The sequence below is a fragment of the Musa acuminata genome, chromosome BXJ3-4 (assembly GCF_036884655.1).
Source record: "Musa acuminata AAA Group cultivar baxijiao chromosome BXJ3-4, Cavendish_Baxijiao_AAA, whole genome shotgun sequence".
In the NCBI taxonomy this organism is placed as follows: domain Eukaryota; kingdom Viridiplantae; phylum Streptophyta; class Magnoliopsida; order Zingiberales; family Musaceae; genus Musa; species Musa acuminata.
In genome coordinates, this window is record NC_088352.1 from 41,417,398 (window position 1) to 41,442,755 (window position 25,358).

General features: G+C 35.3%; 1 protein-coding gene across 2 annotated transcripts; it reads left to right on the forward strand.

Annotated features, from left to right (window-relative positions):
• Positions 1 to 8,838: 8,838 nt before the first annotated feature.
• LOC103983047 (ubiquitin carboxyl-terminal hydrolase 9) lies at positions 8,839 to 23,473 on the forward strand. Of its 2 annotated transcripts, XR_671546.3 has the most exons (14): positions 8,839 to 9,256; positions 11,249 to 11,473; positions 12,643 to 12,787; positions 16,260 to 16,319; positions 16,416 to 16,511; positions 17,102 to 17,500; positions 17,628 to 17,768; positions 19,336 to 19,506; positions 20,613 to 20,870; positions 20,958 to 21,106; positions 21,577 to 22,140; positions 22,224 to 22,500; positions 22,698 to 23,136; positions 23,235 to 23,473. XR_671546.3 is itself a non-coding variant. In XM_065148656.1 (13 exons), the coding sequence occupies exons 1-13, from the start codon at positions 9,108 to 9,110 to the stop codon at positions 22,866 to 22,868; spliced, it is 2,805 nt and encodes a 934-aa protein (XP_065004728.1). In that variant the 5' UTR covers positions 8,839 to 9,107; the 3' UTR covers positions 22,869 to 23,473. The 2 variants fall into 2 exon arrangements, 1 of the variants encoding a protein (XP_065004728.1); XM_065148656.1 differs by having other exon boundaries at positions 22,698 to 23,473.
• Positions 23,474 to 25,358: the final 1,885 nt, after the last annotated feature.

Sequence of the window (25,358 nt, forward strand, 5' to 3'; positions counted from 1 at the left end):
AAACTTTTCAAGAGAGTTTATATACTTCAAATTATAAGTTTCATGTTTCTACCAAGCAAGCATGAGGAAGATAATTATAAACCTCAAATGATTAAAAAAATAGAGTCAAAATTTTAAATACTTAGGTTTTTGGGGTACCGACGGTACTATCATTGTATAGAGCCTAGGAACATAGGCTTTGGCGATACCATCCGATAGAGCTTGGGAACTTGGGCTCTAGCGGTATCACTGTCTGCTTGGATGGTACTACCGTCGAGATTCTTGAAAATGCTTTCTAGCTCTCAAGCGATACCATCGCCTGGGCTTGATGGTACCACCACCCAACCCAAACCTAGGTCACTTAATTGACCTTCCAATAGGCCCAATTCGACCCTGGTTCAGGCCTAATGGGCTCCTAATCAAGTTGAAAAGATTATGACTCAAAACCAACTCAATTAGACTCTTAACGACTTCAATCAAGACTTAACAACTCTAATTACAATCATAAAACCTTCAAAACATTGTCTGGTATATCATTTGTTCATCCGACACTTCGTTCGAACCTCCAGCACATCATCCTTTCCTTCGGCATATTGCTTGATTCATTGGTATATTGACATCCCACAATATCCGATCTTCTTGGCACAATACTCAATCCTTCCGATCCGATGTCTAATCTCTAACATAATACTCTCCGACCCAACGTCCGAGTCTCCTACTTCAATGATTTGCTTTTCGATTGTTCAAGTATATGATCGAAGTTTCTCTTATATCATTTATTTCAAATGCTTATTAGTTCATAAACTCATCAATTGATTTTATCATCAAAATTTGGGATTCCACATGTTGAGATGTTTAGCCTTAGTTTAATCATTAGGCCCATACATATGCTTAATTTGGTTACAATTAAGTTAGTATTTGGGCTTAAAATAGGCCATTATGAGGCTATGTTGTTTGGTTAGTTTCTGAATTATCTTGGGTCCTTATTGGGATTTATAGCCCAGTATAAGCGATGGTACCACATGTAGGGAAATCTATAGGCGACATCACATATGCAGCAAAAGAACATAAAACAAAAATTCATTGTCATACGAAGATTAATGCAAAAAAATCTATGAGACTAAAAACCATGTGTGAGATAGTTGTCTTACTTAGGGAGATCGTATATCCTTGAATTCATGTAGATCTGTGGGAGAGGATGAAGGAGGTTAAGCATCCTCCTCTCTAGTGGTGATCTACACGGTAGGGCCTGCGAAAACACTCATCAAATTGTTGTCTAAATCTGCAAACCTACTATCTAAGGAGGAGAAGGGAAGAGGAGAATATGATATGACAACAAAAAAACCTAGCTTATGGCCATTTGGTTTTCTCCTATTTATAGAGGCCCCATATCAACTTAACCCTAATGGATCATGCCTTATTGGGTATTGGATCTCCATCCAACTACTTAAGCCTCTTAAATTAATGGATCTCTATTTAATAACTCATTGGCTCTTATTGAATCTCTAGGATCCAATAATTCAGTGACTTATTGGATATCCAATAAGATAGGAGCTTCGATAAATATTTCATATCTGAACATCTATCTGTCGCAACACCTACTGTATACATGTGATCCTCTAGGCCCAATATCAAGCTGGTCGTGAGTCATATATATCAAAACTCCTTATAGCTTAGTAAATTATTATCTCCATAATAATTCACTCGACTCATCGACTGCGGACATACTAGGTCACTACGTCGCAATCCTCAAACGATATAGGGGAATCTAATCCTTTGAATCTATTTATCCTCAGTTATCTTGTACATATAGTCCATCATCCATATAATATCCCATAGACCATATACTGGGTATGGTGCTATCAAGCCCATATAATTTCTCCTCGAGTCTCGCTCTAATTGGATTCTTTTGAAGAACTCTTTCTCTCTCAATTTAAATGACCTTGACCAAGGATTTTTTTGAGCAAAAACACATGGAATATTCTTCTTATGATATCAAGAGTTGATGATCCTCTATTGATGCTCAATAGCCCTTGTAAGGTTGGATGTCACTCCCGATGATCGGTTGTACTAGATTTGAAACTTCCAAACATATAAGTTTGGTATCAAAGAGTGAAGTGCTCATACATGACATCCTTGATATCTCAAGTCTAAGGATCAGGTACACCAATGAGATGATGGAATCGTTGTCTGACAAAGATGTATCATTAATCATCCAACATTCTATGAGCGGATCAATAAGTGAACTCATTCTTCAATGAGCACCTGCACTATAGTCATGGCGTCCCCATATAAGTAGTTATCAGACCAACCACTTCCATCATATAGATGAGTATACAACACATCAATCTATCTGGTTATCTCAATGTCCCTCTCGAATAACTTATGACCATGATTATTTATGGTCTATGTTTAAAGGTGAATCGGTCTCATTATCGTGATCTCATCATGATCTAATTCTCATTACACAGATCCATGAATATCACAATATGCTTATGCACTAAGCAATATAAAGTAAGAAAATATCATAATAATAATAAGTAAAAAAACTGTGTCATATCACATGTGTCATCACTCACGTGATTGACTTATAGGGCACTTATGACTAGCACCGCACATCCCTAGCTATGGAGCTTGAGCAATGTTATTTCGACTATTTGGCAATACAACTTGCATTCACATTTTTGGGTACTTTTTCTTGATTTACTCCATGTTCTTGGGTGCCTGGGCCCTATTAGAAAATCTGTAATAGCATCACATGCATAACAGAGGAATAAAAAAATAAAATCTTAGAATTTCTTATTGAAAAAGAAGGTTTCATTGTTGTGTGAAGATTGGTGTGTAAAAACCCGTAAAATAAAAACATACACATATAAGAAAGATGTGTTACATAGAGAGATCATATATCCTTAAAAACTTGTATATATGTGGGAGAGGATGAATAAGATCAACTGTCCTCCTCTCCAGTGATGTTCCACACAGCGAGAGCTGTAGAAACGCTCATCAAATTGCTGCACAATTTTTCTTTCCACACGCACCATGCGAACAAGGAGTCAGCCCTTCTTGCTGTTCACACACCCTAAATAGGGGCTGTTGGTTGAGGAGGAGAGGGAGAGAGGAGAATAGGAGGTGGCAGCTGAAATGGATCTAACATATAGCTCTTTGGTTTCCTCCTATTTATAGAGATTTCTTGTCAACTTAACCATAGTAGATCTTGCCCTATTGGGCTTTGAATCTTCATCCAACTATATAAGTCTCTTGAATTAATGGATCTCTACACAATAATCTCTTATTGGCTCTTATTGGATCTTATCCGTAAGATCTAATAATTTATGGGTTTATTGAATATCCAATAAGATAGGGGCTCCAATGAATATCTCATATCTGAATCTCTACTCATCACAACATCTACCATATGTGTGTGACCCTTTAGGCCCAATATTGAGTTGCCCGTGAGTCATACCTATCAGAACTCATAACTTAGTGAATTATTATCTCCATAATAATTCACTCGACTTATCGACTATAGACATATTAGGCCACTATGTCGTAGTCCCTATACGATACAAGAGAATCCAACCCATTAGATATGTTTGTTCTCAGTTACCATATATTTATAGTCTCTCATATATCTAATATCTTAGAGACTGTATTCCGTGCATGGCGCTATCAAGCTCATACGGTTTCTACTCGAGTCTCACTCTAATCAGATTCTCCCGAATCACTCTTTCTCTCTCAATCCGAATGACATTGGTCAGGGATTTTGCTAGAGCAAGAACACATAAAATATTCCTCTCATGACACCGAGAGCAGATGATTCTTTATTGATACTTAATAGCCCTTGTAAGATTGGTTGTCACTCCCGATGACCAACTATGTTAGATCTGAAACTTTCTGGCTTACAAGTTTGGAATGAAAGAGTGGAGTACTCATTCATGGCATCCTTGGTATCTCAAGTCTAAGAACCAGATACATCATTGAGATGATAAAATAGTTGTCTAACAAGGAAGTATTATCAACCATCTAGTATTTCATGAGCAGATCAATCAGTAAACTCATTCTCCAATGAGCACATACACTATATCCTTAGTATCTCCACATAAGCAGCTATTATACTAGCCACCTCCATCATATAGATGGCTACACAGTACATCACTCTGTTTGGTTATCTCGATGTCTCTCTCGAGTAACCTATGATTGAGATTATTTATGGTCTATGTTTAAAGATGAATTAATCTCATTATCGTGATCTTATCACGATCTGATTCCTATTGCACAAATCCATTGATATTAGAATATATACAACATACATGATAAAATGATAAAATATTAATAAATAATAATAAATAAAAAAATATGTGTCGTATGATACGTGATTAGCTTACAGGGCACCTAGTAGACCTTTTATAAATACCTCGTAATGTTGATGAACATAGTCACTTATTCACAAGAGTTCTTAAGCTTAGGTAAGAAATTTAGTTTGTGTGAAGTCCCATGTAAAGGTTTTTTCTTTATAAAGATGATTATTTTAAATGTAAGGCTTATCTTAAGCCTTAAAACAAATGGTTATAAATAACCTATAAGTAACGTATCAAACGGTGAAAGCTAATTACCCCGACAAAAGTGAGATCGAGATAAGATATACTTAAGGATGACCGAATCACTAATTGTACTTGTGGTTATTTGCTTGATTTAATTATATTTTAATAAATTAGCTCTTTACTCGATCGAAATATTAAACTTGTTTAACATTTGTACAAGCACTAATTCAGCCCCTCTAAGTGTCATTACCAAATCTTAACAGTGACATGCTTAGCATCGACAAAGTTGTGGCCAAATATTATCTTAGCATCGATCCAAATCATTGCTTAATTTCTTAGAAACTAAAAACATATGTCACAGATCACTTATTGTAGAAGAAGTAGGTAAGTTATTAAGTGTTGACTTTATGTGCAGATTTTAATATCTTTAATGGCTAAGAATGTTGTACTTGTAAAAACAATAATGGCTCGAAAATCTCACGCATAGACTCAAAAGAGGTCTACGTGGATGGGTGATATGATTCATTATCTAAGAGTCAGGTCTTTCCCAGTTGACTTTACAACAACTCGAAGGATCCGAAATCAACATTGGTACTCTCTCATCAATTGCCAACTGCACTACAGATCTTACACATCTGTATAACTCTACCACCTCGATATTGTTGACCATTGCATTCATTGGTCTCGGGCATTGCGGTAAGTTTGGCATTCAAAGCTTCTTTGGCTTCGGTGGGAACCCCTTCCTAAGGAATAATAATTAGAGCCTCCTCATTTCCAAGACAAAACGCCTTCCTGTCAGCTTCTTTGGCCCCTCTCACTCTCAATGCTCCTTCAACCTCCTCTATGGGCTCAAATACTTTGCCTCTTGCTGGAGCACCACCTTCTTACCAGTGGAGTTGATGACTCGTCAGGTGATCAAAGTTGTCGCATAGGATGACTTGACCACCCAACGAGCGCTGGTTATCTCTCCCGCATGTTACACGTGTCATCGCTCCACCTCGAGTTGTTGCTTTGACTCCTCCAACTTGGCTTGAAGTCTGGTTATCTCTCCCGCATGGTAGTTCGTATCATCCAATTTATCGTGGAGCTCTTCTCACTTTTCTCAAAAGGACCAATTATCGTGGCCAAGGTGTCATGAGCTTGGTCGAGCACCATAGTCACAACGTGATGCCTCTGCAATATTAGAAAATAGAACACAAGTTAGAATCAACAGTGAAGTCCAATGTGATGAATCCAAGTGCTCGGAACCATAACATCACCATGTCCTTGTGGGTGTTACGAGAAGGGATTGCATGTCCCATGCATATAGCCCCTTCGCAGGTGACAGTGCATAAACCCTCGATTCCATTGGGAGCCCTTTTGGAGTCTTAAGCCATATAGCATCTTTCGTTCATGATGTGGTCAAATCCGATCATCACGAAGCATCCATCGAACATTATGCGGTTGAATTTGTATCATGCAGTATCCTCCTGTTATCATGTAGTTAAATCCAATCATAAAACATTCTCCAATTATGATATATTCAAATTATGTTATGAAGCATCTTCTAACAATGATGCAATGGAAGTTGGACATGACCTAAGTGAATTATAAAGCATCCTTTGAGTTTCACGTGACTAAAACAATCATGAAACATCTTACGACTATGATGCAGTTAAATTTGATCACGAAGTATCCTCCAATCATGATATGATCGACTCCGACTATGAAATATTCTTTAAGTATAACGTGATTGAATCTAATCACGAAGCATTCTCCAACCATGTTTTGACTGGATTCGATTATGAAGTATTCTTTGAGCATGATGTAATCGGATCTCACCAATTATGATATAGTTGAATCAAACTATAAAACATCCTCCGATTATAACACAATCAAGCTGATCATATATTATGACACAACTAAGCCGACCATGAAGCTCTCTATGATATAATCGAATCTAATTGTGAAATGTTCCTCATTTAAAATGATCGAATTTGAGTGCAAAACATCATATCTTATTATGATGTGATTAAGTCTGACCATCAAACATCCTTCAACCATCATGTAACCGAACCTAACAATGAAATATCTCATAACTTTTAATGAATTCAAAGTCAAAATAATGGTGCTTGTTGTACCCGATTATTCTCTAAGAAATAGATTTTGTCCCAACCCTCTACATATTCAAATACAATAAGGGCCGATGAGGTTTCTAAAACGTGGACAATCTGGTGACACATCATACTCCACTAAGTGCCTCGTCGACTTGACAAGTCGGTTAAATAATTCCTTTACACTAACATAGACTAGACACCACCCTGTATGCTTAATCGGCTCAACACATCACCTTAAGCTCAGACGTGGGACTCCGGAGCCTTGATGTGTCAAACAATTAGGATGAATCTATAATAATAAATATTTTAATTTTATGTGATACGTAAAGTTATTGGATATGGTCTTTTCCTATAGCAGGGATTGTGAGATTATTTGGGAGTGAAGTGATGTGCCTACTTCCACTCAACTTAATTTCAAAAATTATATTTTAGTATCGGTTTAAGTTAGGCAAATCTATAAAGGGAACTCAATTTTATTGCTGTTGTTATAAGTTGTTATAAGTTAGGCAAATCCAACCAGACCGAATCAATGTCATGTGGGTCCTTATTGAAATTGTTATTGTTAGATTTTTATTTTATTATTTTATAGTAAGAAAAATCTGTCGATGCGAATTGACTATGGTTTAATTCTCATCTCAAATAGATTACATAAAAAAAAGAGGAATATACTGCCTCGTCGCATGTCCGTTTCTACAAGTAATTCCTATTGCTTTATTTGCTACTTTACCTAATAAGGTTGTATTTTGCTTGCGTTATAATGCTTTGCACTTTACGTTCGAATGTACCTAATTAAGTTTGCTAAACCATATTTAATGGCTCTTTCTTTTACCAATTGATTTTAAGAGAATTGTATAATGATTTCGTTCATCACTTAAAATCATACGAAATCATGCTAACTTTAGCATAAATCACATCATTATGTTATCAGATATATTCAAACGACTTATTGCACATTGTCTTATCGAATATTGTGTTCAAATGCCAACTTGCTTTCAGATGCTATTAACACAAAAAAATAAAAAAAGAATTTTTTTTCTTTTTCTTTGGAAATATCTCCTATTTTCATAATTCCCCAACAATGCCCCCTTTTTTTACCTAATACCTAAAATACCATTCACTTGACAACCAATCAACTATCCATTTTCTTTCTTTTATTATAAACTGATTTATAGGGTGAACCTGTCCCCAATACAGTGTTTTTTACATTATTTTATAGTATTTTTTTAACAATACTAAGAAAACATTGTAACAAAATACCAATTTTTTTACAAATTTTATAAAAATATTGTATTTATTTTTTTACAGATTATATTATTTTTTGTTATTATTCAAAATACTATATAAAAAAACTGTATCGATTTATCCTATGCATCGATCCATAGAAAAATTAGGAAAAATAGATTAAGTCGCTAGGAGTCTTCCATCTATTAGGAAAAAAAATATGTTGTTAGTAAAATTTTATAATAAGAGACACTTTTCAAGAAAAGTAAAAAAATAGGATTTTTTTTTTTTAGAATTTGTCCAAACAACTAACTGTGTATCAATAGCAATGGGAAATAGCTTTTTTTTTTGTTGTAGTTAATAATTAAATACAAATTACTCTAATTGTGAATCAATAATTCAATGAATATAATTAAATTTGAAAGATAATTTTATAAAAATTAGAAAAAAAATTTTATTACATCATCAAATGTGTTATGAGATTTAATAGCAAGGTATATATAATAAGTGGTTTTACCAATTCAGAAGAAGAAGCTAACTCAGTTTAAATTTATTAACAGTCATTATTAAATAAATGTAATGCATAATAATTTATGATTATATTTAAATGAGAATTAGCGGTGATTGCTTGGTATAAAAGAAAACTCCATGAGCCCATTTGGTCTAATAATGTCCGCAAAAATTAACCGTACGCGGTCACATGGCGCCACGTTTTTTTTGCCTTTTTAAAAAAGGGAAAAGAAAAACAAATTTTAATTTATTTTCTTTTTTTAAAAGTATTTTCGTATCCGAAATACTTTATACTTCGACACACTGCACCGCTTCGTGTCGTACCGCTTCACAAAACCCGCTTTCTCCATGGGAAGCTGATGTGGACATTGATGCCTCCAATCACAAGGCAGGTACATGAAGAGCAGGAGTCGACGGCAGGAAGAGCATTCCGTGTCATTATTATTGACTAAAACAGACCAAAGCCATTTCGGCGACTGCTTTGATTACGGATTTGTTTCTTCACATCCACCCGCGGATCGATCGTTGAATAAATAGGAGACGGGTCGGAGGCGGATTTCGCATCGCTTCTCGTCCTCTCCCCTATTTTCTTCTTAAATCTTCGCGAACAACCTCCACCTCCCTCTTTCTTTTCGCGATTGCCTGTGATCTAGGGTTTCGTACGTCGCCCTTTTCGATACCTTGCTGCCGCTGGTCTTTGATTCGCCCTGACGTCTCCTTCGCGAACGTCTCGTCGGCTCCGACTGCGGTGGTATTCAACATGACGATTCCTAATTCGGAGGGTTTCTTTCCGTCGGATAGCTGCTTGCCTCGCGCTCCCGCGGAAGAGAAAGATATCATAATGGAACTGATCAGATCCTCCGAAGCCAGTATCAAGGAAGGCGATCTCTACTACCTTGTCTCGCATAGGTAACCAATCAAGTTCCTTTGCTTTCTTCTTCTCCTCCTCCTCTTGTGTTTGTAGGATCCCATTTTTAACATTGATATGCTCGATGTTATTTGATTGAATTGGCCACGGCTGGCGGCATATGATGTCTTCTTTACCCGCCTGGCGAAGCAGGTTTATGGGTCTTTTGGGATAAGGGTGTACATTTTTATCTTGATTTTGCATCTTATAACTATGATCTTTGATTCACTTGTCAGATGAGTTGTGCTGGTGTTGTATTTTCCCGTACAGGTGCCGACTGCTTTATATAACATCCATAATTGCGAGATCATTTGGTGATTCCTGAATGTAAATTTTATGATAGATTCTGAAAAAATATAAAAAAGTTGCCAATTGCATGTCAAAGGCTTGACAATTGATTATATGTGATCATGCATTATCATGGCACTTTTAGCTGTTGAAAAGATTTGCAAAAATATCCAATGGTTTTATTTTGTCTGATGAAAACATAGGAGTAGGTACACGAGAAGAATAGTAGATACAGGGAATTAGGTATGTGGCATCTTCCCCTTTATGACTCATTGTTCTATTTTCATTAACGTAATAACAATCGGATGTAAGATGAAAAAAAAGGCAAAATTATATACATATTTATTTTCATTTCATTATATACTTATCCAAAAAAGTTTCTCTTTACTATGTGTGTGTTAATAAACTAAGGATGATCTTGAGTTTTATTAAGAAGTATATAAAACAATTAGGATCAAATACTTGCATCGATTGAATATAAACAAAAACAAGAATTTGTCCCATTGAAAATGTAGAAACTAATAGGTGGGTAGTGAGTGGCTGGGGTTTTGGAGAAACAAAGATATAAGAGTTTTTTATTTTGTCATGCCATGTATCAGAATAGAAGACTGCATCTTGTTAGTTGCAGAGAGATTCCATCTGACTGGTTGTCTTACAGAGGGGTGGGGGGCTGATGCATGTGGCCTCTGCCAATGCAATGCTTCAGAAGGGTCAATACAAGCAACCTTATTCTTGCCACCAAAGAGGCTATTTTCATATTCGAATCATGTAGGAGTAACCTTATTGTGGTGCAAAGGCACCCTCCCAAAGAAATAATAGGCAGAGGCACAACAAGAAAGGGGATGGAAGGATTTTATTTGTTTGTGACACACACAAATTTCTATTGCGGAGAGCTTTGTGTCTCTTGTTGGGGCACAACTACTTCAATAGAAGTATTTGCCCTGGAGCTACTTTACTGCCATCATGAAGTCATATCTTATACCATTGATGCACTTCTTTGTTGGAAGAAATGTGAGGGGTAGTCTTTCTTTGATTTGTGAAAGAGAACTAGCATCTAAAGCTTCAGTTTTCCAAAAGATAAATTAAGAGCTAGATTTTTCACTGGATGCTCGATTTCAACTTTCAGCTCTACATGGCTTGGAGACACCTTGGAACTATCATGGTTACTTGAACAGTAATAATCAAGGAAAAAAATTTCCCAGGCTAATGTCAAAAAGATGGAACTTTCCAAAAGTTCCTTTGAGTTTCAGATTTGGTGCGATGGTGCATTAATGTGCTTGAAAAGGTTCATGGTGATAACAGTCATTATTAATGGGACTATAGTGTAGTGAATCTGTTGGCCATGTTGAATAGTTTGGGTTTATTTGGTATTATGTTTCTTAACAAGCATGTAAGATATTTGTAGCGATCTTGCTCCAAATTTTGCTTGATAAAAACGTACATCACTTTAGTAATTGTACTTGTTAGGTGATGTTTATGTAATTAATGCACCATGCATTTTTAAATGAGTCTTATACTTATTGCTTCTTAGTTCTTATAAACTATTTTGATATCTTGCAATTGAATTGGATGTATCTTGTCATATATGTTTCTTTAAGATGAATACTACTGTTAATTATATTTCTTTTACATTCTTGTTTGAAGTTTTGAGTCACTGTAACAATTGTTTTTGAGGATGAACCAACATATGGGTTTTGCTTTTGCAGATGGTGGATGGAATGGCAAGAATATGTGGATTTAGACCAGTCTGATGACAATTCCAATGAGGGCATTTTTTGCATCCCTCGTAGGCCCGGAGAGATTGATAATTCTAATCTTTTATTGAATGAATCAGTTGTGGAAGGTAATGAATTGGATCTTAAAAGATCTTTGCAGGAAGGAGAAGACTACAGTTTGGTGCCGCAAGATGCTTGGAAGAAGCTTCTAGAATGGTATATTTGGTTGTTTCTTTTCGTTTTCGTTGAATCTGTTTTGTCTACTGTCATCTGGGAAACTTTTATTTTCTTGGAAAACCATCATCAAATATCATTTGATTGCGTAAGTTGATCCTTTTTAGATCCAGCATTGACGAGAGCCTTGTGCATTGGCCATGACGTATTTCTTCTTAAATGTCCCTGAATAATTAAGCTTGTTGTTCATTACCAGAGTCTTTAAGTAAAAGATTAATATTATCTTCAAAGTATAGTCAGCAAGCCAAAGTTAGTGTAGTTTAGATGTTTATCTTTAGGTTATCATTAGATGTTTAAAATTGTTTGTTGGTGTTTGTTTTCGGAGTTTAAGGTTAACAACATATTAGTGTAGCTTGATAAATTCAAAGAGCATACACATATGTACATGGTAGGTGTTGGGAGACTTTGGTTGGATCAAGGAAAAGGTTACCACTTATCACATTGAGATGTACAAGTGGTTTATGAAGTTTTGGCCTTTTGGGTTAATCCAGTAGTCCTTAAACTGTCATATGAAGAGCTGTCTGTAATGGGAGGTCAAAAGTGTTGCCACATTTCCACAAGGAAAAAGAACATGAGGTTCCTGCTATTGTGTGTTTCTGGAGAGGGTTAGATGTACATGCCTAAAACCCCATGTCAAAAGACTGTTTACATAATTTGTCTCGAAAATGCTCAATTCATCGCAGTGGAGCAGTCATACTTTAGAGCCAAGGTCCCCTTGTATCTCAAAAAAAATTGAAAATGAATGTCAGTTGATATTACCAACAGTTAACTGTGGCTTCAGCATGGCATATAAGTGTTCTTTGGAGGAAGCATTGCTGTGCACCATGGTAGTGGAGTTGTCTATGATATGCCTGAAATATTGATATACTTGGAGGCATGAATCTATCTTTTGTGGCCTCACGGCGTGGAACTGAGGCAGTCCACGACATATAATTTGTAGTACTAGGAGTCATGCTATAACCTGTCTAATGTCAATTCTACGATATTCATTGATTGCCGCCAGACTTTCTTATTTTACAAAGATCAACTATAACCTTCCATTTGGTAGTGTTTTGTTTCATGCTATAATGGTTATTGAATATACATTTTTTCTGTTTAGTATTCTTCTTTGGTTTACTATTTGTAAATGGTGCTTGGACTTTATTTAACAGGTACCGAGGGGGACCAGAACTACCTAGAAAAGTAATTTCTGAGGGTTTTATTACCAAGAAGTTCAATGTAGAAGTTTATCCTCTTTGTTTGCAATTAGTTGATGGAAGAGACAAGTCCCAGAGAACGTTAAAGATTAGCAGAATGGTATTTCCTATTCCGGAGCAGTATCTCCTACTTTTTTTACTTTAGGTTAATCATTGCATTATTATGTTTTTTTATATCTTGTTGTTAACTCACCGTGTTTAAGAACTTTTTTTCTTTGAATGTTGTCTTCTCTAAGATGTCTTTGTGGATGGGAAATTCTGCAATAAAGGTGCAAGTGTTTATGTTTGGATTACTGTAGAATATGTTTCTGAAGAGCTGTCTCCTTATTAGACTATTAGATGGCTGCTTTTATGATAATATTTTCATTTTACTTGTTCATATCTGCATAGATCTTTGTTAGACATTTAATTATGTAACTTGTGTACTCACTGTTTTTCTTGTTAGTTAATGTGCTAGTCCCTTGTTTACCTTTTCTATCAAATGATTTGCTTTTGCTACCGTTTGACTGTTGATGTGATAACGCTGCTAATGGGATGTGATAATGTTGTTGTTGGCTAAAGGCAGATGTATAACTGTTTCATTACATGGAAAACTAAAAGCTCAGTCCTTCTCTATCTAGCAGAAACTAATAGCTAGGCTAACTTTATTGCAAGAAAACATATACATCCAAACAAGAGCTTTAAGAGCTTGCAAGCATCTCTATTTGTAGGAAGATGCGTGTTCTAAGCTTCGTATTTAATGGGGATTATAAATTAAAATACGTAGTTCATCAAATTTTATAAAATTAACTCTGATTTCTTTTAAAGACTTGCAATCATCAGCTTTGCTACAATGTTTTGGAAGGTTCCCAATGTTGCTATCGTCCATAAAGAGCTGAAAATCAGCCGACCTCCTGTATTGGTTAGGACTGTCCCTCTTTTGATAATGGTTCCCAAAAGCTCATCTTCAATTGATCTCTCCTCTCTTGACTTGGGGACATGTTTATTAGCTGGTATTGTCTCTTGAAATTAGTCCTAGATGAATTAGCTATCTCACAGGTCTTTCTTTATGCTGTTTAAGCTATACTTTTGATGAATTGGACTTGATAGCTTCCTTTGTGAAATGGGTGGCTAGCTTGCTCAAAGATCAAGTCACAATCGGGGTTGAATCCAGCTGTTTCATATTGGTCTTTGTTCTTTATGTTGATTAATATTTGCTTTCTAATTCTCTGAAACTTCAATTTCGGGGATACTAGCTAAATTTTATAGACATGACATGTGCATAAGGAAAGCTATTAACTTTATTATACTACAACATGAAAATTTTCTTTTACTATTCAAAAAAATTAATTCTTTTTTTCAAAATCTCTTTATGGACTTTTTAGTCTTTTTGCATAAATTTACTATTTTTTGTTGCCATGTTATTCATTGGTTAAATTTGTTACACAAGTGATATTGTTTTTACTTTTCTTAATGGTTATGGCAGTTTAATACTTGGAACGTATTCTTTCTGTTTAAAGACGATATTTAAAGGGGCTAAGGAAGAACAGAATAGTTGTGTACGTGTGTCTTAATATCCAAACTGCCTAAGCTCAAGCCATCAACAATAGGCTAAATCATATATTCCTATCAATTTCCTTAGTAGTTCTGTACATGCAATCTTCATTATCAATGAAGATCCTGTCAGGGCACAATTTATATATCCTAAATTGGTTCTTTAGGTTTTCAATGTACCTGAACTTATACTGATAGCTGGTTGGATTAGTATGTACTGCCATACCGTGATTCACCAGGCGATACAAGCTGATACAGGTTTGGAAGTAGAAAGAAACAGGAAGCAGCTTAAAAGGATAGTTGAAAGAGAAACACCAACCTGTAGATTTGGAAGTAGAAAGAAACAGGAACCACTTGAAAAGAGTAGTCGGGAGAAATAGTAACCTGTAATTCTCATCTTCTTTGTCCTTCGCTGATGGTTGGAAACTTGCAGTCAAGCTACCCAGCCAAAGATGTTTGTGAACCATAAGGAGATGGGGTGTTCTGGGGCAGGGTTGAGGTGGGTCAGCGGCCTGCTGGTTCTGGTCAGAGGGTGTGGTGGGAGGGAATTAGAAGAATAAAAAGGGTGGTAGGAAAGCTTGAAGCCAACCTCTTTTGAGTGGTGCTGAAATATTTGTCAAAGTAGGAGTTAGTTAGAAATTAGAAGAGTTAAAATTTGCAGAGAAACTTGTTGGAACAAGTCTCTAGTATGTTATACTTATGCTAGTATCTTTACTCTTATGAATTTCTTCATTTTGGATTATGGAAGGATTTTCTTATGGTTGAATGTAGCTTTTACAATATACGGAAGCAGCACTGAGGTAGATTCTTAATACTTAATAGTATTTTTAAGTGGTGGCGATCATTATAAACTGTCACTAAGCTGTAAAATTGGCTGTTATACTCTAAAACATGGTTATTATTGCTTTATTTATAATATAATGCATTTTATTTATTCTCAGTCATACTTGACTTTTTGATTGCCCCTTTGCAATAAATGTTCTTATCTGTTTATTTTTAAACATTAAAATTTTCATTGTTGGCAATTTATACTTGGTTATTTATAATTTATGTTATATGTAAAATCTTTTAAATTAACTGAAATGACAAAAAAATCATCTAAACTGAGGCTTTCTTGATTTGACTAAAACTTAAACTAAAGAAAACCAATTCTTGATTTGCAAAAGTTCTATAGGGGTTGATATGTAGAAGGTGATTTGTCAAGGAAAGAATTATAAATACCATTTGTTTTGATTGCAACAACAATAACAAAACCATAAGTCCCAATTATTTGGGGTCGGTTACATGAATCTTTTGTTGCCATTGAGATCTATAAAAAATCATATGCTTGGTTAAGTTTAGAATACTTAAATATTTATTTATAGTTTTTATTAAGATCTTTTTAGGTCCTTTTCCATATTTCTTCGGACAACTAACACACTTCCATGTCAGGTGCATAAAAAGTATAACATATTATGCTATTCTACATATTAGAGCTATACTATATACTTCCTTCGAATTGATTTTGGATAAAATACATATGCGTGTATCATATTTAGTGGTCTAGGCATGCCTCATGCAATAGGCTGTTTAGAAACTGTGCTAGATACCATGCCACTTTAGCTGCAGAACAAGAGGATAAGATATACTTCTTTTTTTTTCCCTTTAATAAGAGAACATAAGTAGCGTAAATATTGACGCAGAGGATTTGCGCCTCATTCTGTGTGCAGGCTGTACTTCCTATTGTAAGGCACAATCAGATGCCTGTATATAGACCTTTTTGGGCACCAAATGTCTGCATTTAGGCTTTTGTCCATATGTGTGTCTGTACAGTTCCTGGCATGAATTTTCCCAATTAAGTAAGCTGTCTTCAGTTCATTGCTGTGGGTTGTTTTAGAAAGTCAGTGGAACTAGAACTTTATTTGGCCTCAATGGTAAGAATATAAATGACATTGTATTGGAGATAAACAACTCATAATCTTCTTTCTTATAGATTTATACTTTATTGGGACCACAAATATATTATCAGGATGCTGACTTGCAATTGCTTATTATGTCAGGCATCAGTGCGTGAGCTTTACAACATGGTTTGCATGCTACTTGAACTAGAGAAGGAGAAGGTATGCCCTCTGACTGTGGAATCACAAAATTTCTTTATCAATAATATCTATTTACTTATATCTCAAGTTTCTTTCTTTTCTCTTTCCTCATTTAAGGTTTCAATCTGGGATTATTACAACAAAACTAAGCATCAGTTTTTGAACAACTTTGATCAAACTCTTGAGGAAGCTCAGTTGCTTATGGACCAGGAGGTAAGGATGTTGTGTTTATTACTTTCTAGATCATGGCTAGCTAATGGATTTGGTCCATATATGGATGAGTATAGGTATCATTTTTTATATGCTTTATGCAGAATTTAATGGCAGGTAAAGATCCATGTGGTGCTGACTTCAAATAGTGAGGACATTATGGCACATGTTCTTAACCTTCAATCCTATATAACCTGTAAAATTGTGTTGTATGGACATTTGATAGTGCATGCTAAATTGTTTATCTTTTAGTACTTTACAAAGTTCTGGTCTTTAGTTCACTATAATGTTCTGACTTCATATTTCATAAGCTAATTGTTTACAAATCAAGAATATGATCATTTGTGCAATAATTATGGAAATCCTTATTCTATATTTCTTGAGGCAAACTCTGGTTTCTATGTTATTATTAACATGAAAAGAAGTTGCCACCTAAATTAATTTAAGAAAACTGAAATCAGCTGTAATTCTTATGCTTCCCATTGCTATTTTATTGACACTAAATTTAGACAGCACTGACATTTTTCTGCACCATCCAGTTGTCTTCAAATTCAAATCAGTTAGTCATTTTGTTAATTCCTATATTCACACAGGTTCTTTTGGAGGTCCAAGATGATAAGCTTTGGCCTTCCAATGTCAGTATGAGTTCAGCTGGAAATGAATTGGCTCTAGTTCCTTTAGAACCTTCAAGGTCTTCTGTTACAATTGCTGGAGGTCCTATGTTATCTAACAGCTATTCAACTGGATTTCGCTCCAATTTTCTAGAAGGGGGCAATTTTAGTTCTTCACAGAGGGACACAGAAGATAGGGATGATGTTTTGAATAATGGAATAAAGGTTGATGGTCAAGGACTGACAGGATTGCATAACCTGGGCAATACTTGTTTTATGAACAGTGCCTTACAGTGTTTAGTGCATACACCTCCCCTTGTTGATTATTTTCTTCAAGATTACAGTGAGGAGATAAACAAGGAAAATCCCTTGGGAATGCAAGTAGGTAACTTGTTGTTTAGCATATGATAATTTTTGTGTATTTTCCATTAAGGAGTTCTTAATGTTTATCAGAGGATATCAAATGGTTGCTGCCATATAGTTTTTAATTTCTGTTTTGATCATACAGGGTGAACTTGCAATTGTTTTTGGAGAATTGCTAAGGAAGTTATGGTCATCAGGACGGACATCAGTAGCACCACGTGCATTTAAAGCAAAGCTTGCTCGGTTTGCTCCTCAGTTTAGTGGATATAATCAACATGATTCTCAGGTTGGTGCCACCATCTTCATGATCAATATACTATGTTCTTATATCAATTTTGAGGATTTGCCTCAAATTTTGAATGTTTAGCTGCATTCACATTTGTTATCAAATTAAGTATTTCAAGAACAAAATTGAAATGGGACATGGAACTTGCATAGTGCCTCTGTTTCCTATTGGTTGCTGCATATGTAGTCTGAAATTTTATTCAGTGTCAAATTCAGCTTTTGAGTGTATAGATCATTTTCAACTGAAGAACATGATAATTGTGGTTATTTTGCTTGATAGACTGTTTGTTAGGTTACTCAGCATTCGATAGTTTATTGTGATTATGGGTGGGTAGTTTGGATCAAGGAATATAATTTTGTCAGGACCCAGAATGTAACATATTTACTGGTCCAGAAGGATAGGATGAGACCACCTCTTTATGAGTGGTCTAGGGTTGGGGCAGCAGTTACTGCCCAGTAATCCTTGTGAACTAGGCTTACAGCTCGGCTTTGGCTACTAGGTGTAAACTAACCAGTAAGGCCACCACTCAGTTCATGGACCCAACTTTGATCGCATTAAAAAGCACAAAACAACCATCTTTCTCACCTTTCCTATCTCTCTCTTTCTTGCAATTAGGTTTCAGAAACTTGTACCTTGCTTTCTGTAAATCATTAATTCAATGCAAATCACATATAGTTCTTAATCAAGGATTTTATGATTCTTAGCTTTTGTATGAATCATCAGCTTTGCATAGATAGGTGATTTATTTCAAATCTAAACTGACATTTTGCAAAAACCATATGCTTTACAGTAGGCAAAAACTGTTGCTCAATTCTGGTCTACCAAGTTATTATGTTGATTGTTTTGTGAATTTTATTTAGAAACACCTGCTAGGCCTTTTTAGCATCATAGTGGTTCAACTTCCTCAGTCGCCTGGAAACCAATGATTTTGTTGTGCACAAATGTTGATATTGCCATTTGAACCTGTGAAATGAAATTATACTTTGTGAACATTTTGATGAAATATATAGCACTATGTGAATGTGTCTATTTTTCACTGTTTCACTTTTAGTTGCTTACTAGCAATGTTTATTTGCATTTGATCAGTGACACATAATAAGAAACTCTATTTCATGACCAAGTCCATAATATGAGAGACTTTATTTCAGTAACCTATTGTCGGAAATGGATCCGTGAATCTATAATTGCTTGTTGAAATGACCTGTACATTTTTTTTATTTTTCTGATTGGAGACTGGAGACTATGACTGTTAACTGATTGTAATTCCTTTTTTTAGTTATTGTCTTAATATTATCACCAGAAGATATTATAGGTTTATTTTTTTATAATAGTTATTTTCAAGGTTCATCGTACCATAGCATACCGCTCGGTACAGTGGAATGTACCGGTTTGATAGGGGACTGGTATAGGTGGTACATCGGCATGCCTCCATGTACCATGTGTCGGTATTGCTCGTTTCAGTTCGGTACATATCATACTAATGGTTGGCCGGTACACTGGTACGGACCGGTAAGGTGAATCATGGTTATTTTGACATTACCATTTTGACTCAATCTTTTATCTGTAGGAACTTCTTGCCTTTCTATTGGATGGTCTGCATGAAGATTTAAACCGTGTAAGAAGCAAGCCTTACATAGAAGGAAAAGATGCAGATGGTCGTCCAGATGATGAATTTGCTGAGGAATGTTGGCAAAATCACAAGGCTCGAAATGACTCCATTATCGTTGATGTTTGCCAAGTGAGATATTTTAGTTTCAGTTTGTTCAAACCAAGTTTTCGTTAAAATTTGCATTGAGTATTGTCTTTAAATAAATTCAAATTCTCTAGTTAAACTATTCATAGATGACTTTTGAAGTTCTTTGTTGGCTATGGCATTTGGTCTAGTTGTTCTGCCTTCATACACAGTGGCTTTCATCATCAATATTTGCCTTTCATCATCCTCATATAGACATTCCAAGTCCTATGGCTCAATTTTACAGTTATAGTAGAAATCTTTTCTTCCAGCTTTTGAAATTTTATAATAGGCCTCTCCTTTATAGATATTATAGCAATAGTATGAATATGCTATGAGCTCTTGTTTGAAACTTCAAATGATTGTGAAAGGCATGGTTTTACAGTCAGTTTGTAGTTTGTACAAGTACTTTTCTCCTTGGGAATCTTAGTTTGGAATCATGAATTATTTGAAGATACAGTTGCAGCATGCTTGTTAATCTAGTTTCATTATTTTCCTTTTGAACTAATTGATGTTTGCTGATATCCTGTCCATCGACATTTACTCTCATGTTAACCATGAACACTATTAGAACTTGAGATTTCACAGTTAGTATTTGGAAAAGACATTGACATTTATAGAAGCAACACTTGAATATAGAAGTTATTTCTGCTTATTAAGGGTCCATGATTATCCATATTATGAATTTGCTGAGGAATGTTGACAAAATGACATCTCGGACTGATTTTAGTATTGTGGATGTATGCAAGTTCGTACCTAAATATTTAAGGATATTTTTTAAGAAATATGTTGGTTGAATGACAGTTTAATTCTGTAGCTATTGTTTCTAAAAGTTGCTGTACAATCTGTGTCCAATCAATTTGTACTTCATGGTATTTGTGATGTACAAATGACTGACAAAATTTTCCTTTTTTTCATTTGAGCTAATATTCTGATTGTGATTTAATTTTCACTGTCAAAGTAATTTATAGCCTCTTTCTTGTCGATGTTTTTGGTCATTATTGATATAACATGTTCTTTCTTTGTACTGGTAAAATTTATCCTGATAATAGATATCGTTAGTGTTTTATTCTTAAAAGCTAAATTAGTGTCATTGTCGATGGTGGATTCAGGGCCAATATAAGTCAACATTGGTATGTCCTGTCTGCAGCAAAGTTTCTGTGACATTTGATCCTTTTATGTACTTGTCGCTGCCACTTCCTTCAACTGCCACCCGGACGATCACTGTGACTGTGTTTAGTGGTGATGGCAGCTCTCTTCCCATGCCTTTCACTGTGACAGTGCCAAAAAATGGTTGTTGCAAAGATCTAATTCAAGCACTGAGTACTGCTTCATGCCTAAAGCACACTGAGGCCTTGGTACTGGCAGAGGTAAGATGCTGTCCTTGGTCATTTTTCTCTATTTATTTAAGTGTCGGAGATAATCAACATTATTATGCATATCTTGCCAATTTCCAGGTTTATGGCAACCGTATATACCGCTACCTAGAGAATTCTTTTGAATCATTATCTAACATAAAAGATGAAGAGCATATTGTGGCTTACAGACTTCCTATACACCATGAGAAATTATTGAGACTAGAGATATTGCATAGGAGAGCAGAAGGGTAAGATTTTGTACTCCCTCATGTGCATGTATCTGCATATGTTATCTTACATCGTGCCCCTGCTTGCTTACTATTACTTTTCATGGTTTTGGTAATCTAAGGTGCTGCACTTTTATTTATAACTAATGAAATAGAATCATTATCTGAATTATTTGTCACTGAAAAGTTAAAAAAATATGAATATTGATGATGCTGAGCCATATAGTTGAATAATTTGTATTCTTGTTGATTTCCGTGGTTGCTGGTTAGTGCTATGTAATAATGATTTGGCTTTATTATTTGATTAAAATTTTACATCATTTTTTAATTAAACTTTACATCATGATAAAATGTCATTTTATGCTTGAAATTTCTTAACAAAAAAAAAGGGCACTATCTTACCTGATTATTTTACTTCCCAAAAGTGAAGAGTTTGTTGGAATTTTTTTAAAGTAACATGAAATACTCAATCCAGCACGTTCTTTCTCCAGATTTTTATCAGAACCACGATATAGTGCCCATCTGAAGCTTCTTGGAACGCCACTAGTTACAACCTTGTCAGTGGATTCCAGAACTGGAGCAGATATCCATGCTGCTGTTCTTTCTGTGCTTGCTCCATTGCTGCGAGCAAATGCACTTACATGGTCACATGGGGACAAGAGTAGCAGAGACAGTGGCTCTGGGCCAAGCCTGGATTCTATTGTACTCTCGGATAATGGTATTCAGTGCTCAGAAGAGACTTTGTCAACATCAGACATGGAATTAGAAGAGGTCCATAACAGTATTCCTGACATTCAGCTTGCCTTGGCAGATGGGAAGGTCATCAGTAGAAGTACGGTTGATGTTGATTATACTGTTCCTGTATCTCGTCTAAAGGTGGTGATGAACTGGTCAGACAGAGAGCATGAAATTTATGACTTCAGTTTCCTTGAGGATCTTCCTGAAGTGTTCAAGTCTGGTTTCATGTCAAAGAAAACTCGGCAGGAGGCAATCACTTTATATTCATGCTTGGAAGCATTTATAAAAGAAGAACCTCTAGGGCCTGATGATATGTGGTTGGTTCTCTTTCTGCATTAGGATTTTTAAGTTATTTGATGTTTTCTGGATAATTATAATATTTTTCCCTTTTTTGTGTTAGGTACTGCCCTAGGTGCAAGGAACACAGGCAGGCAACTAAGAAGCTTGACTTATGGAGGTTGCCCGATATTTTGGTTGTTCACTTGAAACGATTTTCTTACAGCCGATTTATGAAAAACAAACTTGACACATTTGTGAACTTCCCTGTACATAACCTTGATTTAAGCAAATATGTTGGGCACAGGGAAAGTGCTTCAAGTTCTCTTGTTTATGAACTCTATGCAATAAGCAACCACTATGGTGGCTTAGGTGGGGGTCACTACTCTGCTTTTGCAAAGGTAAGGTCCTTTCCCATTTTTCTTTCATTAGCATGATTGAATTCTGAGTTAGCTTCAGAGTAATGCATCATAATTAGTTGCATCTTTTTTTCTTAAGACATAGATGCTGAAAATAATAATCTCAATTCAAACTTTATCTGCTAAAATTGTGAATGCTACCTATAGTTACTTTTTAATCAGGTTTCATCTTTTGACAGCTACTTGAAGAAGACAGCTGGTTTCATTTCGATGATAGTCATGTTTCCCCTGTAAACGAAAATGAAATCAAGAAATCAGCAGCCTATGTCCTGTTCTATCAGCGAGTTGGAGTTGAGTCCAAGATGGATGTCAGGGAAACAGGGATCAGCCCAGATTCCTCAAATTTTTAAGAGCAAATCTGAATTGGCAAGCAATTTGATTTTTGTTTCATGATTCTTTTAACCTTAAATAGTGGAAGGATAGCTGGGTTGCAGCTTTTAACTGATCATGCTGTTGGTTGACATGGCCGTAGAAGTTTGGTGGTGATCATTGATTCAAAATTGTTTGATCTGCCACTGAATACCCACCCACAAGCATAATCCAAGACTGGACTCACAGTGCAATTGATAGTTCAAGGAAGCTAAGGTCATTTATTACATTGTTTTAGAAATTATTGAGGTATGAAGCTGTTGAGTGTTGTATGAGTTAATTTTTCATCTTATAGATTAGAGTTGGAAGTGAAGTTCACCATAATGTTTATTATTTGTTACTATTAGATTTGATAGATTATCCCGGAAGCAGTTGCCACTACATTTGGCAGATGAGGATTGGAATGTCCTTGAGCTTCTCAATGATCCATTCAAAGCTACCAATCTGGCCCTGGTGATATTCTCTTATTTTTGTAGAGAGATGTTTGAAGCTGTAATGCAAATGTTTTCTTTTGCAAACTGCACTTTTTGCAGTAAAATTGTAATGACAGGTTGAAAAAGTGGTTCAGTGTCTCATTTTTTCTTCATTTTCAGTTCAAAATCAAGGATCTTATGGCCTTTGCTTAATTATGCATTGGAAATAGCTTTTCGTTGCCAATGGTAGGATCATAATGTGACTTGGAATGCAAAGAATGCAGAGGTCTCTAATTCACTTGTGGTGCTGCTCAATTGGATGTAATTCACGTATGGTTCTACCAGTTTTGGATTAGCAGGGTGTGTACCGTTGGAACAACTTTGGTGGCTTTTTATTGTGCATTGTCCCAAGTATTCGTCCCAGATTTTTATTTTTAGTGTGCAGAAATGGATGATGGTTTGTTTGAATGTGTTTTTTCAAACTATTAGTAACTAAAATGGGATTCCATCTGAGGATTTTGCAATGATATGTGAAATATTCATCAGCAATGTTAGCTCCTTTAAATGCGTAATGGTTGCTCTTTTGTTAGCGAGATGGGTTTTGATATTCAATTGTTAGCACCTTAAAATGCCTAATGGTTGTTCTTTTGTTACTCAAGTGAGGAACATGCGTCAACTTCGCAGTCCATTGGACAAAGGAAGATTACGATATTTAAAGTATAATCAACTTTAATGTAGGGAAACTTATACTAAATTAATGAAGTTCAATTTTATCAGTGCTGAGTCAAAACAGGGTGTTAAGATGGATGGATAAATTATTCTAAGCATTTAAACTCAATTGAATGAGGTATCCGTACAGCAAACTCAGGATGGTTGAACTAGAGAGGACCCTAAGAATAATAATAATAAAAATTATTAGTTAATTGTAACATTAACCATGCCTTATGGGTTAAAATGTTGTACTTTTAAGAAACGTTATATATAATAAACAATGAATACAAATAGTAAAATATTTCGAAATTTTCAAGAAACAGGAGGTATAAAATGAACTAAATTTCATAACTGTATATGTATGTGAACATGATTATCTAAATAAACCTCACATTTTAGATTTATCTCTTATATGACCTCCTTTATTTTTGAAAACATAGATAGCATCACAGATCAGAAGCAATGTGGGTTGAATTAATGTGCAATAATGCTTTCAATCAACTGAAGAAGAGCGTGCTTGCATGGAGAAAAAGTTTTCTATTTTAGAAACACTGAAGTGCGTTGGTGTTGGAAATGGTCGTCGATCCATGTCACCGAGTCAATCTGATCTAGCTGACTTGCTAAAGGTCAACGTGTGTTAAGGGTTTGGATGCTCTTCTATTTAATCGCTCAAAGCCTTGCTCCTCACAATAAATAAACATTACATGTAAAACTAGTTTCAGGGAATACGCCAAACAAAAGCTTCTCAAGTTAAAGATGAGGTTTGATATGAGCTTTGAAAGAAAATTTTGGATATCCAATCATGCAGAAAAGACTATGTTGACTTAGCAATTCTGTGTGTGTCAAGTTGTGATTGGTTCCAAAATATTGATCTCAAAGTGAAACTTCAAATAAAATTTAAATAGTTTAGTGCACGAGGAAATTAAGTTTGATTCATGCTATTCATCTACATGACTATCCCAATGCTTTTGTAGCATGCACATTAAAAGATTCCATGCACTAATGTGGAGAGTAGGCGTCTTGCTTGGGGTGGAAGGAAGACAGTGGTCCGATCGAATTCAATAGTTTATTGTTGAAACCGGTTTTAAGAGGGAACTTTGCAAGAACTGCAAGATTAGGGATATCTTTGGGTTTTGGGCTAATTACATAGTGTTAGTCAGCTATCATTAATGTTTCCATTTATAAACTTTAAAAAGTTATATTGATATCCTATAATTATCAAAGTGAAATATCTATGCCCATTTACCTTATCGATGAAAACATGAAAATAAAAGATAAAAATATAATTTTAATATTTGATGGTGGATGATGATATCGAAATTATTGATGCCGACTACTGTCACAGTT